This window comes from Hypanus sabinus, chromosome 10 (genome assembly GCF_030144855.1).
Source record: "Hypanus sabinus isolate sHypSab1 chromosome 10, sHypSab1.hap1, whole genome shotgun sequence".
NCBI classification, from domain to species: domain Eukaryota; kingdom Metazoa; phylum Chordata; class Chondrichthyes; order Myliobatiformes; family Dasyatidae; genus Hypanus; species Hypanus sabinus.
In genome coordinates, this window is record NC_082715.1 from 63,955,232 (window position 1) to 63,981,110 (window position 25,879).

A 25,879-nucleotide genomic window follows, 5' to 3' on the forward strand; every position below is an offset into this window, starting at 1 on the left:
GATGATTGCTTCTCTGACTGGAGGCCTGTAAGTAGTGCCCCAGGGATTCTGCTGGGCCTATAGTCTTTTGCCATCTAGATCAACAACCTGGATGATAAAGTGGTAAACTGGATCAGCAAATTTGCAGATGACACCAAAACCAAGGCATAGTGGACAATGAGGAAGGCTATCAAAGCTTGCAGTGAGAGCTGGACCACCTGGAAAAATGCAAATAGAGTTTAATACAGCTAAGTGTGAGGTGTTGCACTTTAGGAGATCAGATTTGCACAGTGAGCAGTAGGGCACTGAGGAGTGCTATAGAACAAAGGAGTCTGGGAATGTAGATTTACACTTTTCAGAAAGTGGTGTCACAGGTACATAAGGTCGTAAAGAGAGTTTTTGACACATGAACCTTCATAAATCTTTGTGTTCAGGAGACCAAATTTGTAGTAGTGTGTGTAGTTCTACTCACATAGAATGTAGTAAAAAGGATGATGCTAGGTTTTGAGGAGCTGAGTTACAGGAAAATGTTGAATAAGTTTGGACTGTATTCTCTGGAGCTTGGGAGAATAAATGGAGTTTTGACTGATATATACAAAATTAAGAGTGGTATAGCCAGGGTAAATGTAAGCAGACTTTTTCCACCGAGGTTGAGTGAGACTAAAGGTAGAGGTTGTAGGTTAAGGGTGAAAAATGAAACAGTTAAATAGTTAGAACATGAGCAGGAATTTTTTCACTCAGAGTGTAGTGAGATTGTGGAAGGAGCTGTTTGCAGAAGTGGTGGATGTGGGTTTGATTTCAACACTTAAGAGAAATTTGGATAAGCATATAGATGGGAGAGTAATGGAGAGCTATAACCCTCCAGGTGCAGATCAATGGGAATAGGGGTAATAATAGTTCACCATAGGCCAGATGGGCCATGGGGCATGTTTCAGTACTGCATCTATCTATCCATCTATCGTATCTATTTACTTATGATTGTTATTGTAATTTTTAGGTATGTTTATGTATTGCACTGTTCTTCTGCTGCAAACAACAAATTTCACAACGTTTGTCAGTTCTGATTCCGATTCTGGTGCGTGTTCCCAACTTCCCCTTCCTGAATTCTACAATCAAATCTTTGGTTGTGCTAGTGTCAGGTTGTTATCAAGACACCACTTGACCAGCCAATCTATTTCACAGCTTATTGCCATCTGAGATTTTGTCATCAATAATCATGCCACCTGCGAATGTACAGGTGGCATTTCAGCCGTGCCTAGCCACACAGTCATGGGTGCAGAGAGAATAGAGCAGTGAGAAGTTGATAATGGTCTTGAACACTTCAGACAGCTGGTTGGCACTGGTTTTCAGTACCCTACCAGAAACACCTTCAGGCCCCAAGGGTTACCCTCTGGAAAGATGTTCAGGTGTTGGCCTCCAAATTTGAGGTCCCTCGCTACTCTTGGGATTCAAACAGGTAGAGTTTTGTTCTCCCTTTCAAACCATGCATTAAATGCTTGACTTATGTGACAATATTATTATGGTTATGTTGAAAAAAATTCATTTGTTCTTCAAACTTATTCTTTTATTTGATCAGGAAGGCCTTATCAGTATATTTTATTGTATGCCAACATCTCCTTCTTGGTACAAAAGTGGCATTTGTGACAAAGGTTCAGACTTGAGTGTTTTTAAGAGCCATTCATATTTTGTCATAGTCAAACAGCATGGAAACTGGTCCTTTGGCCAATTGAGTTCATGTTAACCATCAAGTGCCCCGGCTACTAACTCTACAGTGATCCAATTTTATTCATTCCACTTTCCCATCAACTTCCCCTGCAAATATTAGAAACAGAGAAACACAGAAAACCTACAGCACAATACAGGCCCTTTGGCCCACAAAGTTGTGCCGAACATGTCCCTACCCTAGAAATTACTAGGCTTACCCATAGCCCTCTATTTTTCTGAGCTCCATGTACCTACCCAAAAGTCTCTTTAATGACCCTATTGTATCCGACTCCACCACCGTTGCCGGCAGCCCATTCCACACACTCACCACTCTCTGAGTAAAAAACTTACCCCTGACATCTCCTTTGTACCTACTCCATAGCACCTTAAAACTGTGTCCTTTTGTGGCAACCATTTCAGCCCTGGGATTGTGCCTCTCACACAATCAATGCCTCTCAACATCTTATACAATGTCCATACACCTCTATGAGGTCACCTCTCATCCTTTGTCGCTCCAAGGAGAAAAGGCCAAGTTCACTCAACCTATCCTCATTGGAAATGCTCCTCAATCCAGGCAACATCCTCGTAAATCTCCTCTGCACCCTTTCTATGGCTTCTGCATCCTTTCTTTAGTGAGGCAATCAAAACTGAGCACAGTACTCCAAATGGGTTCTGACCAGGGTCCTACATAGCTGCAACATTACCTCTTGACTCCTAAATTCAATTTCACGATTAATGAAGGCCAATAGACAGTATGCCTTCTTAACCACAGAGTCAACCTGCATAGCTGCTTTGAGCGTCCTAAGGACTCGGACCCCAAGATCTCTCTGATCCTCCACACTGCCAAGAGTCTTACCATTAATACTATATTCTGCCATCATATTTGATAGCTAATAGACAGACAGTAGGTGCAGGAGTAGGCCATTCGGCCCTTCTAGCCAGCACCGCCATTTACTGTGATCATGGCTGATCATATGCAATCAGTACCCCGTTCCTGCCCTCTCCCCTCTCCCCATATCCATTGACCCCACTATCTATCTAACTCTCTCTTGAATGCATTGAGAGACTTGGCCTCCACTGCCTTCTGGGGCAAAGCATTCCACACATCCACCACTCTCTGGGTGAAAAAGTTTTTCCGCATCTCTGTTCTATATGGCCTACCCCTTATTTTTAAACTGTGGCCTCTAGTTCTGGACTCACCCATCAGCGGGAACATGCTTCCTGCTTCCAGTGTGTCCAATCCCTTAATAATCTTATATGTTTCAATCAGATCCCCTCTCATCCTTCTAAATTCCAGTATATACAAGCCCAGTCACTCCAATCTTTCAACATGTAACAGTCCCGCCATTCTGGGAATTAACCTTGTGAACCTACGCTGCACTCCCTCGATAGCAAGAATGTCCTTCCTCAAATTTGGAGACCGAAACTGCACACAATACTCCAGGTGGGGTCTCACCAGGGCCCTGTACAGCTGCAGAAGGACCTCTTTACTCCTATACTCAATTCCTCTTGTTATAAAAGCCAGCATGCCATTAGCTTTCTTCACTGCCTGCTGTACCTGCATGCTTGCTTTCATTGACTGATGTACAAGAACACCTAGATCTCGTTGTACTTCCCCTTTTCCTAACTTGACTCCATTTAGATAGTAATCTGCCTTCCTGTTCTTACCACCAAAGTGGATAACCTCACATTTATCCACATTAAACTGCATCTGCCATACATTTGCCCACAAGTCACCCTGCAATCTCATAACATCCTCCTGACATTTCACACTGCAATACCGGCTTTGTGTCATTTTGATCTACCAAAATGAACCACGTCACACTTATCTGTATTGAACTCCATCTGTCACTTCTCAGCCTAGTTTTGCATCCTATCAATGTCCCGCTGTAACCTCTGACAGCCCTCCACACTATCCACAACACCGTCAACCTTAGTGTTATCAGCAAACTCACTAACCCTTCCCTCCACTTCCTCATCCAGGTCATTTATAAAAATCATGAAGAGTAAGGGTCACAGAACAGATCCCTGAGGCACTCCACTGGTGACCGACCTCCATGCAGAATATGACCCGTCTACAACCATTCTTTGCTTACCATGAGCAAGCCAGTTCTCGATCCACAAAGCAATGTCCCCTTGGATCCCATGCCTCCTTACTTTCTCAATAAGCCTTGCATGGGGTACCTTATCAAATGCCTTGCTGAAATCCATATACACTACTGCTCTTCCTTCATCAATATGTTTAGTCACATCCTCAAAAAATTCAATCGTAAGGCACAACCTGCCCTTGACAAAGCCAAGCTGACTATTCCTAATCATATTATACCTCTCCAAATGTTCATAAATTCTGCCTCTCAGGATCTTCTCCATCAAATTACCAACCACTGAGGTAAGACTCACTGGTCAATAATTTCCTCATCTATCTCTACTCCCTTTCTTGAATAAAGGAACAACATTTGCAACCCTCCAATCCTCTGCAACCTCTCCCGTCCCTCTTGACGTACAAAGATCATTGCCAGAGGTTCATCAATCTCCTCCCTCACCTCCCACAGTGGCCTGGGGTACATCTCATCTGGCGACTTATTCAACTTGATGCTTTCCAAAAGCTCCAGCACATTCCCTTTCTTAATATCTACATGCTTAAGCTTTTCAATCTGCTGCAAGTCATCACTACAATCACCAAGAGCCTTTTCCATAGTGAATACTGAAGTAAAGTATTTCCTCTGGTATTCTGGTATTTCCTCTGGTTCCATACACACTTTCCCACTTTCATATTTGATGGGTCCTATTCTTTCACATCTTATTCTCCTGCTCCTCACGTACTAGTAGATTGCCTTGGGGTTTTTCTTAATCCTGCCCGCCAAGGCCTTCTCATGGCCCCTTCTGGCTCTCCTAATTTCCTTCTTAAGCTCCTTCCTGTTAGCCTTATAATCTTCTAGATCTCTAACATTACCTTTTGTAAGCTTTTCTTTTCTTCTTGACCAGATTTATTACAGCCTTTGTACACCACGGGTCCTGCACCCTACCATAACTTCCCTGTCTCATTGGAACATACCTATGCAGAACTTCACACAAATTGAGCAATTTACATTAGGCAACTAGTCTACCAACCCACTCTTGTTTGGGGTGTGAGACAAAACTACAGCACCAGGAGAAAACCCATTCAATAGAAGGGTGAAATGATCCATAGAGGCAGCACAGGTTACTGGAGCAGTGAGACAACAACTCTTTTGGCTGTGCTGCTGTCTTTATTTACCAGATCCAAAGAGCCATTTCTAATACTTTCATTAAAGAGAGATAAATTAGCTGAATGAGATGACAGTGGTCTTCAATGTTCACCTCATTGACTTAAGTTTCACGAAAGGAAGTCTTCCATTCTTATCTCTTCTGATCTCTCAGTGACTTCAGGTGCATCAATTGACTTGACTTCTAACTGCAACTTCAGTTCAGGTAATTAGGAATGGAAATTAAATTGCAGACTTGCCAGCAAAGTCAGCACCCTATGAATAAACAAAAATAAGAATCTGCAGCTGTACTAGACCTCCACTTATTCTGAAAACTTAATGAATTAAATAAGTATTGCATTAAGTATTGGAAATAAGTATTAAAATTTGATTTAATAAATTAACTAATTCTGAAATGGATTTGTCAAATTATTACAAAACTATAACCTTCATTTCTATTAACAAATCTTAAGGTTAAAGTTCAACGTATTAGTTTGTCAGAGCTGAGATTGCCAAGGTGTTATTTGTCTAATCATCTTATTATTGTTTTTTTATCAAACAAAATGTCAAAGCAGTTGATTTGGAGACACAAGAAAGACTGCTGTTGCTGGAAATCTTGAAGAAGGGTTTTGGCCTGAAGAAACAAAGCTGTAGACTATTTTCTAACTGAGGAGAAAATTCAAAAATCAGAGCTGCAAATGGACTTGGGAGTTCTACAGAATTCCCAAAGGTTTAACTTGCAGTTTGATTCTGTGGTAAGGAAGGCAGGTGCAAAGAGTAACTTTCATATTGAGAGGACGATAATGTAATACTGAGACTTTTAAGGCATTTATCCGACTGTGCTTGGAGTATTGCAAACAGTTTTGGGTTCCTTATTGAAAAAAGGATGTGCTGACATTGGAGATGATCCTGAGGAGTATCATGAGAATGATTCCCAGAGTGAAAGGGTTAATGTACGGTATGAGGAGCATTTTGTGGCTCCAGGCCTGTACTCAATGGACTTTAGAAGAACGTGGTAGGGTCTCATTGAAACTTAACAAATATTGAACAGCTTAGATAGAGTGGAGTGGAGGGGATGTTTGCTATAGTGGAGAAGAGTAGAATCAAATGGCACAACCTCAGCATAGGACATTCCTTTAGAACAGGGATGACTTTTTTTTAGGCAGAGGTTGTGTATCTGTGAAATTCTTTGCCACGGACATCTGTGGTGGCCAAGTCATTTGGGTACATTTAAAGTGAAGGTTGATAGATGCTTGATTAGTAAGTGAGTCAAATGTTACGGGGAGAAGGCAGGAGAATGGGATTGACAGGGATGATAAATCGCCCTTGACGGAATGGCAAAGCTGGCTTGATGGCCGAATGGCCTGACTCTGCTCCTACTGTATGTATTATCGTCTTGCGGTTAGCTGTTTATTTTCCCTCATAGGTGCTGCTTGGCTTGCTGAGTTTCTCCAGCATTTTGTGCATTGCTTAAAGCAGTTGACATACGCTCATGCTGAAAAAGATGTAAACTGCATTCGCATTCTACTAAACCTGAAAAGATATAGCAATCTTAGCATTGCATCCATTTCTGGGCACATCACTTTAGGAAGCATATGAAATAACTAGAGGGTGCAGAGACACTGAATAGAATGGTAACATGGATTTTCGTCATAAGCTCAGACTGTAGAAACTGTCATAAGCTTAGTCATATCTTTGAAATACTTTAGTCATAAGCTTAGACAGTTCTTAGAGCAGACTGTGCTGAGAAGAGATTTGAATGAGGTATTCAAGCTTATGCAGATTTGGATATAGTAAATAAGAGAACACTTTTTGTCAGCAGATGATTCGTGGATCAAGGTGGATGTCCTGCCTCCTTCCCTTTTTCCTCTTGTCCAGTCTCCTTTCCGGTCAAATTCATTCTTCTCCAGCCCTCAATCTTTCCTACCCCCCTGGCTTCTGCTATCATCTTCCAGCTAGCCTCCTTCCTCTTCCCCCATCTTTTTATTTTGGCACATCCCCCTTCCTTCTCAGTTCTGAAGAAGGACCTCAGACTGAAATGTCAACTATTTATTATCCATAAATGCTGAGTTCCTCCAGCATTTTGTGTGTGTTCCCAAGGTAGATAATTTTTTAAAAAATTAGGTAAATTATACAAGGAGCACATGAGGAACAATGATTTCATTCCATCAGCCTGTAGAAGTGGAATCATTTAGGGCTCTTAGCAGGAAATTGGATAGCTACTTGTAAAAAATTGTAGGGAAAGGACTGCAGGAATAGGACTAACGTGACAGCTGTAGCAATGGCTAGCATAGATGTGATGGGCTGAAAGGATTCCTTCTCTGCTAAGATAATTGTATTACTTTATTCTGTGATGAAAAAGTGCATGATATGCATGGAAAGAATTGAAAATTAATCTGGTGTTAATCTGAATAAAGAATCTGGTCGATGGACTGAATGGCTCTTCTCATTGCTTTATGTTTGTATAATCATATGGATAATGGAAACTTAATCAGGAAGCTTTGCTTATTAATGTTCTGGCATCAGTTCACTTTACCTGTCCTTTATTTTTCCTGATAATACGATTTGGTTCCAGGAGCCCTTTCAGTATTTCACAGACATGAATATTCTCCCATGTGAATCTAGGTTGTTAATGTTGCTGGGCTTTCCAGTCACACAGACGTCAAGGCCAAATCTTGTGCTTGCCTTGGCCAACAACTCTGCTTGCACAACATCCCTAGGCAATTTACCTTACCTTATCCCAATTTACCAATTTACCAGTTACAGCAACTCAACACATTATATTGGTTGAAATTGACCAGTTCAATGCAGATAAATTGTTCTCATTGAATCTCGGGTCTTTCTGGCTCACATTCCTTTGTGAAACGCTGAATGACACATTTACTCACTGAAAACGAAAGAAAATCTGCTTTATGAATATGGAACAAAATTTAAGACACTATCACAATTTGCATTTATTTATCAGTTCTTTATTAATTCATATTAAATAGTATATTATTCATGCATTACACTGTAAATCAAATATAAGATTGATCTGCAGCCTCATTTTATGATGAAAACAGTTCTGTAGCATAAAAATCAGGCATTAAATTCTTATTCTGGAATGTATTGTATAAAATAGTCCTGAGAAGAGCTTAGAATGATTTTCTTGCAGCTTCAAATGTTGGTGCATTCATGATTATTGACTTGTGGTTTTCCAGCATTAGCTCTGTGCTAGTCTTTGTAGCAGTTCACAGCATTTAACTCTGAAGGTTTATTTGCTTACATACTTCAGCCAATCCCTGATTCATCAGTCATGCATTCTCAGTAGGCATTGTGCCTGTCAAGTTTTTTTTAACTGCTCCGGCTTCTCCATCCGTGGGAGGAAATGACCTCATTATTCTTACAGTTTGGTAGGAAAGAATTTCCTCCCTGGTGGCCTGCTGTAATTTCAGCAAGCTCCTGCGTGAGGGTACTGGAATCTCACATACTCAGTTCGCTTTAATCCAGCCATACAAAGGACATTTCAACTTTAGAATGAAATACAAGTTTGATGCATTCCCCCACCACTTCATTGCATGTAACACTGATCACTTTTTTTTTGCAGAGAAGTTAACATTACTGGAAGGTAGCATTTATTGTAATGTACTGTCAAATTTCTTCTGTCTGTCATGATTGCAATGTTAATTCTTTTTAGCAATATCATGACTCCCACATTCTGTGATGTTTGGATTTCAATTTACCTTGATTGAGATGAGGGACTTGAAGTTAGGATGAAAGAGCTTCTTTGGCACTTTTTAATTAAGTGTTGGAATTGAGTTCAGGAGTCAGGCATTGGTTAGATGCATGTTGTCATTCAGCTGTGGTAGTGGGCAACAAACTTCAGAGCAACTCCTTCGGTATTACAGTGCATCATTCTCATCTTTCACACCAGCTCTCCTTGAAGTATATGGTGTGATATTTTACTAAATTGGTGCCAATCTATGGTTAGTTTCATGCAGCTGTGATGTTAACCAGAAACTACGTTTAAAATGGGCAAATTAATTCAACCCTTACAGTCAGCAGAAGAAAGAAGTCTTCAATCACATCCTGTCTTAACTGGATCCCAGAACCCAATATTACCATTAGGAGTTCAACTATTTATATTGATATTTTGAATAGGATTAAACACCATAAAGTTATTGAATTATTTTTTAGATATCATTGGCATGTTTTCCTGTGTTTCTAATTGTAGAATATCGAATCCTTTTTGGCTTTTCCACTAATAAACTAAAGCTATCCTAAAATCTGGCATGTTTTTTGACAGTAAGCTTGTAAAACCTGTTTCCAAGTACTTCCACAGTCTGGAATGAATGGGGTAGTGGTGGAATGAATTGCACAAGGAGAAGTGTCAACAATGGACTAAAGTGAAAATGAAGAGCAAAGTGCATAATGCAATGGAATTTATCTGGGTTCATCCCTAGCCTTGAACAAGCAGATGCTCTTGGGTGATCATCAGTCCGCTGGTATTACATTAAAAAAAAAATCAAACGGTTAATATTTTGAGGAAAGCTTGTCCTTCTTTGCATATGTAATATTTATTGTAAACTTTTTTTCTCAATATTTGGATTGTTGTCCTTTTGTTTCTAAGGGATGGATTTTTAGAGGTTCAAGTACAAGTTAGAATGAAAGGAGTGATACTGAAGAGAAATTTTGCATACATTTGTAAATTGCCACTAGTTGTGTCAGACATGTTATTATGGTGCTTCAAAAGAAATTGTCTATATGACTCAAACAGAAAGAAAGCCAACTAAATATTGAATTGTAAATCATTAAAATATTATGCAGAGAGAAGACAATGTTATAGACTATTTCTAGTTACATATTATTGCTGTATCCTTCTACAATGCAATATTTTATGGCTGAGAAACAGTTGGCAGAATCTTTGAGCCTGCAATTGAAGCAGTTCACCTTTTAAGTAGACTTAAGTGATTCTTTAATGCTTCAGTTTATAAATCTCCCGTAAAATGGGAATGGTTGACATCCATCCTAATTAATTTTATTGCAATCAACATTGTGGTTATTTTGGCAAAAAAAATCTGACCCTGAAAAATATTGGATTGCAGTGATACATTAAGAATATTAAAGTCAAACATTTTTTTTCAAATGCAGACTGAAGTTTTCTTTGTAATTATAAATAATAGGAAACATTCAAGTCATAAGTTTTATTAGCTTTTTAGTTTATATAGGAAGCAGGAAGAGGCTTGTTAATAAAGCCTGTAACACACATTGACAAACTGCGTATGAAGGTCTGGGTGTGCTGGATAAGGACACTGAATGCCTACTAATCTGTTTTCAGATGGAGGCGGATGCAGACCAGAAGCGTCACCGCACACGCTCTAAAGGTATCCGAGGTAAGGCTACTGGCTTAGTAAATCAGTCAAACCCCAGCTCAGGGTGACCTTCATCCACCAGAGCCTCTCTGCTTGTCTCATCCTGACTGTAGTTATTATGGCAACTTACTGGATGTTATATATGAAGAACCAGGTAATTATAAGAGATGATAAACCTGTGTTGTTTTCATTTCTTTCCAGTCCCCATAGAACCTGTAATCCAAGAACTATTCAGGTGAGTGCTCATCTTAAAAAAAAATCACCACATTAGCAATTCTGAAATTTCATGCTTTTTAATGGATAAAGCACATTGTCACTTACATTGGTGGTCAGCTTATGTCTGTCTGCCCTGGAGAAATTGATTCTCTTGGGACTTGCTAATAAAGAAAATCCTATTCAGCCTTTTTCTTTCACCCTTTTATTTATCTCTATTTCTCCAACATGTATACTCACAGACGTGCACACATGAATCGGTGTTGGTGACAGTTATCACAATCAAGCTTTTCTCTTTTTTTAGTTGTCCAACCCCTGGCTGTGATGGCACAGGCCATGTTAGTGGGAAATACGCAAGGCACCGAAGGTAATTTGTGTGCTTCAATTTAATTATTTTCTCTCTGAATGCTGGAATGAGTCAAGTGTAATCAAAGTGTGAATTCTGGGCTGCAAAGGTTCTAGCTACATTGTGAAGGTTTAGGTTTATTTTGTTTTAAATGATGGGTAGCCCCACAAGCAACTGTGAATATCCTGCTCTTGACACTTTGAAAATTGCATTCATTCTGGAAAATGAACACGGAACAACTGCTTTAGACTGAGACAGAATTCTGGCAGGAACAATGGAGCTGCAATGGACTTGTCCATTGTAATTCAAAGCATTTTTTTAAATGAAGACAAAGAAATGAATAACACATTTAGTACAAAAATAGCAATAGGACCAAAGCAGTAAAAGCAGACATGCATTATCATGTAGGCACGCAGAATTACAGAAGTTAATATAATCGTATCATAATTAAACCCATTGGACTTCAACAAATGTACTATAGTTTGAGCCAATATTGTAACAAAATATGCAACTAGATTCACCAAGCCTGCTTTACAGACAGACCTAGAAGTAAGGTTTGCTTTTGAAAATGTAACAGACATGGAAGTGCTGTGACATTGTGCCACTGCCACTTGTGTTTTGTTTTGAAGACAATCATTATACCTTGTGCAATGCTCTGAAGGTTGCAGGCAATGTTCAACACATATTTATGCACAGAAAAGGAGTCTACATAGTACCTGGCCTTTAACATGAAGAAAACATCAGTGAAAAAAGCAAATGTGCATAAATGTGCTGGTAAAACAGTGGGTGAAAATTCAGAGACTGCTCTCTTATAAATAAAGCAAGAAAAAAATCAATGATATGATTTACACTGACTAAAGTCACCCTTTTCCAAAAAAAAACCTGTCTTTGATTTGATTTTTGACCTCATGTCTGTTTGAAAATTCAGTGAATTAATAAATGAAATCATACAGTTTAACATTCTGAACTGTTTGATAAACTAAGTTTCTTGGTTGCAAAAGGGTCAATACTGGAAATAAAAATCTGGTGCAGTCCTGGCATCTGATGCTTTCTCCTCGTTGTTCATACCAGTATAAAATGAGTGGCAGCTTATTTTGCAGGGATTCAACCTGGCTCACCAGAACTCAGTCATGTTTCCAGGTTAAGCTGCTCTGAATATGCTGGAATAATGACAAAGTGATCAACTAAATGGGAGTTGTTTCTCATTCTAAAATGGAGGAAGAAATTTGCATGGTCTGTGGAAATTAAAGGGAAATTTAGCTGCACTTCTGCGGATGTGCCGGCTGCCCTTGAAATAGTGGCTAAATACTTTACTCTCCTTTTGGGCATCTGCCCTAGACCAGTGAGTAAACAACATAGCTGAGATGATTAGGTTCTGCACTGCTCCTTTGCGAAAAGAAAGAAATGCAATAAATAGGGAGGACAGGGCAAATCTGACCGGAGAGCTGAGAATAGTGAATCATAAATGCTGTTGGTTTAAATAAGAAAATGCTGCATGGCAGACCAGATTAGAACCTGGAGATGACTAATGAGTACTATGTCCCCCTGCAACCTATGTTTCATGAACAATTTTCTGTAGTTATTTTTATTGCCAGCAATTTATATTTTTTCCTTTCCCAAATAATGAGCTGTCTAAACTACCTGCAGATTTTATGTTTTTGTTGTTGGAAAATAACATGCTTCCATTCCTTTTCAAGCTCATGCCTGATGTCACAATGGCATGATTTATCTCATCGTTCCTTCTATTCTTTCTAATCCTGGCTGCACTTTCTTCTTGAGCTTGGTGTTTTAACATTGATTTAGCAATTAAAATTCCAGTGCTGGCCAAGCTGATGCCTTAGTATGGATGGCCTGAACGTGAGTCTTAATCTATGGAGCAGATATGACTAAACAGAGACAATTAAGTATGATGGGTGTCAGTCAGGATGGTCTTTCTGATGGAAGTACCAAATGATGAAGGAATGATGACTGCAAACATTAAAAAATTGAAAATGAAAATCCAATTCACTTCTGTTGGTGTTCCTCGACACAGTAGCTGAATCGTTTACTCTCCTTCTGTAAACTTCTGAACCACGCTGTCACAAGAGCCTACTTGAATCACACTCCAAATAACTCCAGCAATATTGATGAGCTAATGCTGGTACGAGTGCTAAAAGGGCAATTTTAGCTTGATGACAAACGTGTGACTGCACTTCTAAGGTCACCTCTGAAAACGTGTCGATCTGTTCCTACACTATTCTTGCCCATTATCTCTTTAACCATGACTGTGTTCCGAGGGAAAAGATGCATACCTAGTTGTAGCATTCTCAGAATGAGAATCAGGTTTATAACTGAACTATGTTCTGAAATTTGTTGTTTTGTGGCAGCAGTACTGTGTAACACATTTAAAAATTCTGTAAGTTACCTCAGGTGATATTTAAAAACTAAAGTAATCGCCCAAAAAGAGGGCAAAATATTGAAGTAGTGTTCATGTTCATGGACTGTTCAGAATTCTGATGGCGGAGAGGAAGAAGTTGTTCCTAAAACTCTTGAGTGTGCTTCTTCAGGTCCTGTACCTCCTCACTGTTTGTAGTAACAAGAAGAGGGCATGTCCTGGATGTTGTAGGTCATTAAGGATGCTTGCCTCCCTCTTGAGGGACCAACCTTTGAAGATGTCTTCAGTGGTGGGGAGCCTGGTGCTCATGATGGAACTGGCTCAGCAGCCTTCTGAAATTTGTTTTTCAAACCTCACCATTGGAGGCTTCATACTAGGCAGTGATACAACCAGTTAGAGTGCTCTACATGGTACATCTGTTGAAATTTGTTAGAGTCTTTATTGACATATCTAATCTCCTCAGACTCCTGATATTGTATAGCCACTGGTGTACCTTTTTTGTGATGGCATCATTCAGTTAGGCCTGGAATAGATCTCTGAGGTATCTAGAATGCCACCAAGATCCTCTTTGTGATTGGAGTGCCCCGAGGTAAAACATTCTCATCTCCTTGCCAACCACTACCCTAACCCATCTTCCATTCCATCCCATTCCATCCCGCACATTTTTGAAACCTTCCTTGTCAAAAATAAACTGCGTTATGTTCCTATGTGCCAGTAAGCATCCTTTGTTTGTCACTTGCTACCAGCCAGCCATTTTCCTGCCTGCATTTTTTTATGTGTATAGGGAATTTGACCGCCAGCAGGATTTAACATAACCTGGGCTCAAGTTGACGACACTGAGCAGACAAGTGAGAGATGGTCAAAACAAAATAATAGTATAACCCACCTGAAATCCAGATTCAGTTTCAGTTTATTGTCATTTATAAACCACAAATACAATGCAGTTAAAAAATCAATGTTCTCCGGAATGATATCACGAAAAAGCACAAAACAGACCACGCAAGTAAATCCATATAACGTTTGGTAATCCCCAATCCAGAGTCCGGAGAGGCTGCTGCGTATCGATAATGCGCTACCGTCTTAGCACATTTCCCGGAAAGGAACCCCAAACCCATCAGACAAAACTAAAGCTACAAGACCTACACAAAAACACATGGTTACACATAGTTATAGTTAACATATAGTTTCAACAGTGCAGACAATACCATAACTGATAAAAGACTAACTGACAAAGACCACATAATCAACATCTAGTTGTATCCTTCCCCAAGCAGCAGTCAAAATTCTGGGTTATTGATCCATGTTCTGATCCCACCATATCTGCTGAAAAATTTATAATTCAATTAATTAAATAAATCTGGAATTTAAAAGAAAAACAACTCAATCCAGAAATGTTTACAATAAATCCATAAGTATCAATTTGGCACTCTGCTAACTTTCAGGTAAGGAACCCGTCTGTCCTTTTTGCCAAATCGTGGTTCAAAAATAAAATACTACAGACACTGAAAACTTGGTATAAATATTGAAAAAAAATTCAAATAGCCAGCAGGTCAGGTAGCATTGTGGAGAGAGAAAGAGAGATAATTGTTGAAGTTGATGATCATTTGTTGTTTTTTTAACGGCTAAGGAAGGACACAAAGATGCTTCTACAGCCAGGAATATCCACACCCCATGAACAAAGAATATGAAAACTAGTAAGTTTTAAACCTAAGTTGGGATTGCCTTGCTTTGCCTGTCCAAAACAGCACACAGGATGTGCATTGTGAATAGGATCAATGATGCAGCTTGTGGAAACTCTATTGTTCAATTCTCCTAAGGCAGATTACTTCAGGTATTATGTGGCATCAGCATTCATTTGTTACAGGATGCACATTTATTTCACTGTGTATTACCTTTCTCTCATACTCCTTGCATCGTAGTTGATGTCTCTTTTCCAGCTTTATGCTTACAATTGGCAGGCTTAGATTTAATTCTCTTGTTTCTCATTAATAGCCAGTTCTTTTGTTATTTATTTTGTATTAATTTTGTACCTAGTTTAATTAATAATGTCTATATATATTTGGATGCTTCCCTTGCTGAACTAGTATATTTATTAATGCATATGCTTTCTCAGCTGATAAATTATTTTATCACATTATTCGGATTTACCCCCTTCTGTTTGCTACATCAAGGATGAGGTACAGGAACCCAAAGACATGTACTCAGGAACTGCTTTCTCCCCTCCACAATCAGATTTCTGAGTGGAAAATCAACCCATGAGCACTACCTCAGTATCAACCCTCTCTGAGCTACATGTTTGTTTATTTATTTATTGCAATTTATAGTTTTTCTTATTATGTATTGCAATGTACAGCTGGGGCAAAGAAACAAATTTCATGACATGCTATATGCCAGTTATATTAAACCTGATTCTGTATTATTGGCACTGGACATCATGCCAAGAACTTTAGAGAGTTTTCTGAACAGTTGAAAATTCCATGCTGAACAATCAAAATCCTCTATAGACTTAAACCTTGATTGTTCCTGCCTAGATTACATTTAAATAAACTTACACTTTGACTATTTCTGTCTAGATTATATTAATGATAATAGCTGAACCATTCACTCAATATTTATTTATTTAGCAATGCAACATGGTAACAGACCCTTCTGCCTCATGAATCCATGCCACCCAATTACACCCATATGATCAATTATCCTACTAAACTAAACATCCTTCACATGTGGGAGGAAACAAGAGCACCCGAGGAAACTCTTGCAGTCACAGGGAGAATGTACACACACCTGATTGACAGTGGTGGGAATTGAACCCAGGCTGCTGGTTCTATTATAGCATTATGCTAAAGCTACACCACTATGCTGTCCCTTGACTCTCTTGATAATGAACTCTTCAACAGACTTTAAATGAAGAGGAAACGAGCTTGGGGCAACATTTCATGAAGAGCTATTTTCTACTAAAAAGTATGACTTCAGCATGCACCAAAGAATATTATGTCTAATTAAGTTCTTTATTGACCCCAGTCAATTAATATGTTAGCTAATAAGATACAAGAAGCAGCATTGAGAAAGTAATCATATAATCTGTTTAATTGATCTTTTGTTGGAAGATACAAAGGAGGTTTCTCTGCTCTCCTTTGAAAGTTGTTGTGGGTCAGTTTAGATCCATCTGAGAAAGCAGAGAGATCTTCAGTGTAATGTTTGCTCTGAAGTATGACAACTTTCTAACAAAATGGCAGTAGCACATGTGTCATACAATATTTCATGATCATCCACAGTTAAGTCAGATAATCATACTGTATCTTCTCAGCCAGAGCCACGGTAACACTCAGCAGCACCATAAAAAGAATCACATGTAAACCCTCCCCACTATTAAGCAAATCTACAAGGAACTGTCACAGAAAACAGCATCCATCATGGACACCCACCATTCAGCCCATGCTCTCTTTTCACTGCTGCCATCATAAAGGAGGTGGAAGAGCGTTAGGTCTCACACCACTGAATTTAGGAACAGATATTATCCCTCAACCATTGGGCTCCTGAACCAAAGTGGATCAACCTAAAGCATTGACACCCCAACACTGAACTAATATCACAAGCTATGGACTCACTTTAAATAACTCTACCACTAACGTTCTCAATATTTATTTATTTGTTTATTCTTTTTTTCTTTTTGTACAATTTATTGCCTTTTGCACATTGCTTGTTTGTCTGTCTTTGTAAGCAGTTTTTCACTGATTCTATTGTGTTTCTTTGTATTTATTGTAAATGCCCATGAGAAAATGAATCTGCGTAGTATACGGTGAAATATATGTACTTTGATAATAAATTTACTTTTAACTTCTAACTTTGAAAAATAATGGGAGAAAATCAGCCACCTATAATACCATCTTTTCAATCATTTTTTTCCCCCTGGAATTAAATTGAAAGAAAATCAGATAGCTAGAATAACAAAATCCAATGTTCATGTTGTTCTTGTTCCCTCTATGTGTTCTGGTTGTATAATCATCCCCAGGGACAGTATGTTATGGTGACTGAATGTCAAGGCCTAGTTTCATTATTTTAGATTCTGGGATGTTTAACAGTATTTTCCAATCACATTTTGTAATCTTGCACATTTATAATTAAATACATTGATTTATGTGACTAAGTGAAATTTCACATAGTCCTGAAAGAGAGCGTCTCAGCCCAAAATGTTGACTATTTGTTCATTTTTATGGATGCTGCCTGACCTGCTGAGTGCCTCCAGCATTTTGTGTGTGTTACTTTGGAGTTCCAGTTTGTACAGACTTTCTTGCATCCATTTTGTCCATTTCTTACTGTTTACTTTAAATGACACTTTGTGTTCCTGATCTCCAGAAAGTGGGAGATGGGTCATTGTCCACAATGGATAGGTTTATGTAATGGAGGTGAGCACATTAAAAACTATTCTAGAATTGTTTTTAATTGCAGAAATTGACAGAAATATGGGAGTATTCATTTATCACTTTCTTATAATTAATAGTAGAATTTCAAGAGTAAATATCACACATGGTCTACCTATGGCAATTGATGGCTTAGTGGACAGTTGTGTAAGTTGTAAGAGATAAAACTCTAATTATCTTAGTCTTTTTATAATTTGAACATTTGTTCTTATGCAGACCATTTCAGTTTTGTGTCTGCTGTGGGTAGCAGTAATAAGCATTCTTAACTTAGCTTGACTAAACCATGCACCTGCTATTGCTTCAGTGCTCACCCATGACTAAATTAATTCATTTACGTGAAATCCTAGTTTCTTACTGCTCTAACAGGCATGTAAAAGAGAAAATACTTTTGTTCTCCATGCTTTATTTTAAACCAAGAGCTAAAATTTCGGAGTAATGAAGAAGGCAGAGTTTTAGTATATTATATCTTCATACTCTCACTGCTGTTAAACCATTACTAATCTTAGACAAGTAGCCTTCAAGTTTGTTCAAATTAGAAGAAAAATTAAAAGATGGATGCATTAAATTCCCGAATTACGTACTTTGTTTGCAGTTCAGTCATCAAATGCACCAGAGAAATGCAGTATGGAATATTACTCATTTTCAGCATAAGAGGCAAATAAGTGAATTAATGTGTTTTCCTCAACTTGCATTTACTTATGTTCTTGAACATGTTTTTAAGCTGGGATTTCTCATAAAAAAAATTTAAATTGAAAGATTTTCTTTGGAATTTACTTACTCTATTGTCAAATTGATTGTGTAGCACATTGATAAATTATTTTTCTCAGTTCCATTTAGTTTGCTATTGTGGTGGAATTACCCAGATATGATCATAAACATTAATTAACCTTTTCAGTTTTCACCCTTGCTGTGTTCTATTGAAGGGTATTGCTTAAAATATTAATGAATCTTTCCCCTCTAGATGCTGACAGACCGTTTTCAACATTTTCTGTTTCTTTACCTTCTGTGCTTTTTGTGAGCAGCTTCAATTATAATGACACAGGAGCTCCTCATACATGTTGGGGTAATTAGCTTTCCTATTCGGATTTCTCTTTCCTGTTGCTGAGTATTTTTATGTGCTTCTAGTTTTTGTCAGAAGCTGCCATTTTAAATGAGGACTGCAGCTGTGGGTGATTTTGTGTTCAGTGCTTGAGTCAATAAACATATGGCTATCGAGCTCTTTGTTCTTATTTCTCGAAGTATTAGCAATGGCATCTCTTAAAATGCTTATAATACAATAATGTTTCCAGTGGGCAGTTCAAGAAAATGTAGGTTAAATACATGGAATTTGATAATTGATGATCTTTTCAACAATGGCCAGTCTGAATTTTTAGGTTGCTCTTCTAAAGTGTTTACTTTCTTCTGTAATAATAATTTATTGCTTCTGAACATCAACTATGTATTTTTGGAAACCTGTGAAAATCAGATTTTATGAATAGATTCTCCTAAAGCCATGAAACTGAATGACTCAGAGTGTTTATAAAATTGGCCATTGCTCTCTCTTGATAAAGAATTATTGAATAATCTCTGGCCTATTTTGCTGTATTTTATTCAAATTTCTTTTCATTTTGTGTACCTTTTCACCCACCAGTTTGATTGCCATGGCTGCTGCAGTGGGTGAATAATTGCCTGTCGTAGCAGGAGCATGTTCTGGAGCTAAAGTCGAGTGCTTTCTTCGTGATGTATGCCTCATTTGGATTCAGCCGACAGCCTAGGGGCTGTATTATTCATGCCTTGACAGATAGCACTCACTAAAAGCATTGGACTAGGGCCAGGTACTGGCAGGGAGATTCTGGAACATTGCACCTTACTACGCAGAGTATCATCTACAAAACGAAAGCTGCTTCATTTCCATAGCTACATTAACACGATAGAAATATAAAAATATGATTTACGTTCACCAAATGAAGTATAGAATTGTAGGCTTTCTTGCAGCATGCATGGATTAAGATTTTTAACAGCATTTTCTACATTTAATTGCAAGGCTTATGTTTAATTAGTAAGTCAACATAAGTGAAAAATGAAGATTCACATGAATGCATGTAACACAATGCAGTGACACTGAATTCACTAATTAATGTATGACTGCTGTACAGCAGAATGCACTGTGGGATATTTATTAGAAATGCAGTGCCTATACTAGGACTAGTTTTAAGTTCTTTTTTTCCTCCCCTGTGATTTTTCTGAACCACATTAATGTAATTCTGCATCTGCTATCATGATCTTGGACAAAAAAAAAGCTCTCAATTAAATATTAGATTTATCTTTCATCCAGAAAGATTTTTAATGTTTGTAAGCGTAAAAGCAACTGCATTTTTGACTCATTTCACAATAAATGTTTGCAATTTAAATAGGTATAAAGAGAATTCTGAATGTTTTGCGTGTTCCACCAAGGTTCTCTTAAATGATAAATGACTTCATTAATGCCATTTTTACAACCAAATATTTATATTTTCTGGATTAACCCTGCAGTTGCTGTGGCAGTAGCTACTTCTTTCCAGCCTTCATTAACTGGTTATTTTAAATCTCACTCTATCCCATGCTTCTTTGATCCTTCCTCTCCTTTTTCCTGAAGCAATGATTTATCTTTGGACACATTTCCTCCAGCTCCAGCTTGCCAGGGCTCACCCAAGTGGCTACTTGTCACATACAGTGTACAAGTGCAGCAGACAACATAGGGTATTGCAGTCTTCAGCAGCAGTTGACACATCCGCATTCCCAGTCAGAGTTATGGAATAGCGTGGAGGAGCAGAAATTGTGATTATGTTTCTCCCTTTTCTCTGTGCCTAGCACCAGTGAAACCAACTGGAGCTGCCCTAGGTCAGATGAATGTAACTGGAGTGAGGCTTAATTTAATTTTGCAGCTTGTGCATTTTGCCAATACAAAAGTCATTTTGTAGTGACAAAATTTAATATTTATGCCATAGACCTGCCAATTATTTAGAGAGCTGGTGGACAAAGGAACCTTATCAATCCTTTAGTGTGAACAATACCTCTAACTACAACTTTAAAAATCTCTAGATTTTTCAACAACACATCACCAAATCAGTATTGTAGTAAAATTCAAAGTCAAAGTTAAGGTTATTGGTATACAGTATGTATTGTTACTCTGATTGACAAGAAATGTGGAAAACCTAGTCAAGAAGAAAAACAATGACGCTTACTTAAGGTGTAGGAAGCAAGGATCAGACATGGCTCTAGAGGGTTACAAGGTAGCCAGGAAGGAGCTTATGAATAGATGAGGAGAACTAGAATGAGGCATGAGAAGGTCTTGGTCAATAGGTCTAGGTCAATGACGCTTACTTAAGGTGTAGGAAGCAAGGATCAGACATGGCTCTGGAGGGTTACAAGGTAGCCAGGAAGGAGCTTATGAATAGATGAGGAGAACTAGAATGAGGCATGAGAAGATCTTGGTCAATAGGTCTAGGTCAATGACGCTTACTTAAGGTGTAGGAAGCAAGGATCAGACATGGCTCTGGAGGGTTACAAGGTAGCCAGGAAGGAGCTTATGAATAGATGAGGAGAACTAGAATGAGGCATGAGAAGGTCTTGGTCAATAGGTCTAGGTCAATAGGACACCAAAGAACCAAGATTTAGGCCGATGGGTGACGGTCCAGAGAGGCAGGGGGAGCAGGCAGAGAGAGCAGAGCACCCCTGCGGCCATTCCCATTAACAATAAGTATACCGTACTGGATACTGTTGATGGGGATGACCTACCAGGAATGAGTTGCAGTGGTTCTGCCTCTGGCACAGAGGTTGAACCCCCAACTAGAAAGGGGAGGAGGGAAGAGAAGAGAGCGATAGTTTTAGGGGATTCTATAGTTAGGGGGGCAGTTAGGAGATTTTGTGGGGCAGATCGGGAGTCTCTGATGGTATGTTGCCTCCCTGGTGCCAGGGTCCGGGACATCTCAGATCGGGTGCAGGCTATTCTTGAGAACGAGGGCATGAACCCAGTTGTAGTGGTCCATGTAGGGACCAACGATGTAGGTAAGGTGAGTGAGGGGGTCCTGCTTAGAGAGTTCAGGGAGTTAGGAGTGAAGCTGAAAGGCAGGACCTCCAGGGTGGCAATCTCGGGATTGCTACCTGTGCCACGTGCGAGTGAGGTGAAGAATAGAATGATTATGCACATTAATACGAGGCTGAGAGCATGGTGCAGGAAGGAATGGTTCAGGTTTTTGGATAATTGGTCTTTGTTCCAGGGACATTGGGATCTGTTTCGAAGGGACGGTCTACATCTGAACCGGAGGGGTACTAGCATTCTTGCAGGAGTGTTTGCCAGTGCTGCTCGGGGGGGTTTAAACTAGATGTGCAGGGGGCAGGGATCCAGATCCAGAGGGTTGGTCAGAAGGAGCATGGGATTAAATGTGTAGAAGGTTTGGGTAATCTTGAGAAGGTCATCGAAATTCAGGGTGCAATTAGCCCGATGGAAGTTCAAGGAGCTGGGTTAGGTACAGTAGACAGTCTTTTAAGCAAAGAGAGGAGGAATGGGCTAAGAATTCTATACTTGAATGCACGTAGTGTCAGAAATAAGGCAGATGAGTTTGAAGCTCAGATGAAAATGGGGAACTACAATATTGTTGGGATAACGGAGACATGGCTGCAAGGGGATCAGGCCTGGGAATTGAGTGTACCAGGGTATACGTGCTATCGTAGAGACAGAAATATGGGAAGAGCGGGTGGGGTGGCCCTGTTGGTAAGGAATGAGATTCAGTCCGTAGCAAGAGGTGACTTGGGAACAGGGGAAGTAGAGTCTGTGTGGATTGAGCTGAGGAACAGTAAGGGTAAAAAGACCCTAATGGGTGTTGTGTACAGGCCCCCAAACAGTAGCGTGGATATTGGGTACAAGTTGATTAGGGAGTTAACATTGGCATGTGCTAAAGGTAATGCAGTCATTATGGGAGATTTCAACATGCAGGTGAACTGGGAGAATCAGGTAGGTGCTGGACCCCAGGATAGGGAGTTTGTGGAGTGTCTAAGGGATGTATTTTTGGAACAGCTTGTGCTTGAGCCAACCAGGAACGAGGCTATTTTGGACTTGGTGATGTGTAATGAACAGGAATTGATAAGTGATCTTGAAGTAAAGGAGCCATTAGGAAGTAGTGATCATAACATGATAAGTTTTTATCTACAATTTGAGAGAGAGGTAAGGGCAGATCAGAGGTGTCAGTGTTGCAATTAAATAAAGGAGACTACGGAGCCATGAGGGAAGAGCTGGCCAAAGTTAAATGGGCGGATGCCCTGGCAGGAAAGACAGTGGATCAGCAGTGGCAGATATTCTTGGGCATAATACAAAAGATGCAAATGCAGTTCATTCCAATGAGAAGGAAGGATTCAAAGAGGGGGAAGGGGCCACAGTGGTTGACAAAGGAAGTCAGAGATTGTATAGCATTAAAGAAAAAGAAGTATGACAGGGCTAAGATGAGTGGGAATACAGATGATTGGGAAAGTTTTAAGGAGCAGCAGATCTTAACTAAAAAAGCAATACGGAGAGAAAAAATCAGGTATGAGTTCAGTCTAGCCAGGAATATAAAAGGGGATAGCAAAAGCTTTTTTAGCTATGTGAAGAGGAAGAAGATAGTTAAGAACAATGTTGGCCCCTTGAAGAATGAATTGGGAGAAATTGTTATGGGAAACAGGGAAATGGCAACAGAATTTAATGCGTACTTTAGATCTGTCTTCACCAGGGAGGACACAAGCAATCTCCCAGATGTATGGATGGGCCAGGGTCATAAGATATCAGAGGAATTGAGACAGATTGACATTAGGAAAGAAACTGTGATGAGTAGACTGGTAGGACTGAAGGCTAATAAATCCCCAGGTCCAGATGGTCTGCATCCGAGTGTTCTAAAAGAGGTGGCTCAGGAAATTGCGGATGCATTGGTAATCATTTTCCAATGTTCCTTAGATTCAGGATCAGTTCCTGAAGATTGGAGAGTGGCTAATGTTGTCCCACTTTTCAAGAAGGGAGGGAAGGAGAAAACGGAGAACTATCGCCCTGTTAGCCTAACGTCAGTCGTGGGGAAGATGCTTGAGTCCATTATTAAGGACGAAATAGTGGCACATCTAGATGGCAGAAATAGGATTAGGCCGAGCCAGCATGGATTTACCAAGGGCAAATCATGCTTGACTAATCTGTTGGAGTTTTTTGAGGCTGTAACAAGGATGTTAGACGAGGGTAAGCCAGTGGATGTTGTATACCTAGATTTTCAGAAGGCATTCGATAAGGTGCCACATAGGAGATTGGTGAGTAAAATCAGAGCTCATGGCATTGGGGGCAGGGTTTCAACATGGATAGAAAACTGGTTGGCAGATAGAAAGCAAAGGGTAGCAGTGAATGGGTGTTTCTCGGACTGGCTGGAGGTGACTAGTGGGGTACCACAGGGCTCTGTATTGGGACCACAGCTCTTTACGATTTATGTCAATGATTTAGATGAGGGCATTGAAAACTATATCAGCAAGCTTGCTGACGATACTAAACTGGGTGGCAGTGTGACATGCGAAGAGGACGTTAGGAGAATACAGGGAGACTTGGATAGGCTGGGTGAGTGGGCAGATACTTGGCAGATGTCATTCAATGTGAATAAATGTGAAGTTATCCACTTTGGAAGCTGGAACAAGAGGGCAGAGTATTATCTGAACGGTGTAGAGTTAGGTAAGGGAGAAATGCAAAGAGACCTAGGAGTCCTAGTTCACCAGTCAATGAAGGTGAAAGAGCAAGTGCAACAGGCAGTGAAGAGGGCAAATGGAATGTTGGCCTTTGTTACAAGGGGAATTGAATACAAGAGCAAGGATGTCCTTTTGCATTTGTACAGGGCCCTGGTGAGACCACACCTGGAATATTGTGTACAGTTTTGGTCTCCAGGTTTAAAGAAGGACATTCTGGCAGTTGAGGAAGTGCAGCGTAGATTCACTAGGTTGATTCCTGGGATGGCAGGGCTGTCTTACGCAGAGAGATTGGAGAGATTGGGCTTGTACACGCTGGAATTGAGGAGATTGAGAGGGGATCTGATTGAAACGTTTAAGATAATTAAAGGATTTGATAGGATTGAGGCAGGAAATATGTTCCAGATGTTGGGAGAGTCCAGTACCAGAGGGCATGGATTGAGAATAAGAGGTCAGTTATTTAAAACAGAGTTGAGGAAGAGCTTCTTCTCCCAGAGAGTTGTGCAGGTGTGGAATGCACTACCTCGGAAGACGGTGGAGGCCAATTCTCTGGATGCTTTCAAGAAGGAGCTAGATAGATATCTGATGGATAGGGGAATCAAGGGATATGGGGACAAGGCAGGGACTGGGTATTGATAGTGAATGATCAGCCATGATCTCAGAATGGCAGTGCAGAATCAAGGGGCCGAATGGTCTACTTCTGCACCTATTGTCTATTGAAGGTAAGTCCCAAGGCATCCTATGTGAATGTCAAGAACAGGTTAGGTATGATAATAGGACCGATCAAGGACAGTAGAGGAAACATGTGCCTGGAGTTGCTGGAGATAGGTGAGGTCCATAATGAATACTTTGCTTCAGTATTCTTCACTGAGAGTGACTTTGGCGATTATGAAGACAGCGGAAAACAGGCTGATATATTTGATATTAAGAAGGAAAATGTGTTTGAACTTCTGAAAAACATCAAGATAGATGAGTCCCTCAGGCCAGACAGGATACACACCAGTTTACTAAGGAAAACAAAGTTAGATGTTACTGCAGGTTGGCAATGTTCTTTGCATCCATATTGGCCATAGGAGTAGTACCAGATGATTGGAGGGTGTCAAATACTATTCCTTTATTCAAGAAAGGGGGTAAGGACAACCATGGGAATTATAGACCAATGAGTCTTAGTTGAATAGTGGGGAAATTATGGGAGAAGATTCCTAGAGGCAGGATTTACAAGTATTAGGAGAAGCATAGTCAGATTAGGGTTAGTCAGCATTGCACTTTGAAGGGAAGATCATGCCTCATGAGCATGATTGAACTGTTTGAGGTTGTGGCAAAGCACATTGATGAAGATGGAGCAATGGATATGGTGTATTTGGATCTTACTAAGGCATTTGATAAGGTTCTCCATGGCAAGCTCATTCAGACTGTCAGGTGGCATGGGATCCAAGGAAACTTGTGAATACAGAATTGACTTACCCCTAGAAGGCAGAGGATGGTAGTAGATGGGAAAGTATTCTACCTGGAGGTCAGTGACCAGTGATTTTCTGCAGGGACCTGTTCCAGGACCCCTGATCTTT

At 39.7% G+C, this 25,879-nt stretch overlaps 1 protein-coding gene across 1 annotated transcript in view; it reads left to right on the top strand.

Annotated features, from left to right (window-relative positions):
- LOC132400716 (myelin transcription factor 1-like protein) overlaps nt 1–25,879 on the top strand; it is a 450,971-nt gene that overhangs the window by 128,799 nt on the left and 296,293 nt on the right. Inside the window, exons 3-5 of the mRNA XM_059981999.1 lie at nt 10,225–10,279; nt 10,460–10,493; nt 10,776–10,838. Coding sequence (XP_059837982.1) covers nt 10,225–10,279; nt 10,460–10,493; nt 10,776–10,838 — 152 coding nt within the window. The remainder of the gene's footprint in view (nt 1–10,224; nt 10,280–10,459; nt 10,494–10,775; nt 10,839–25,879) is intronic.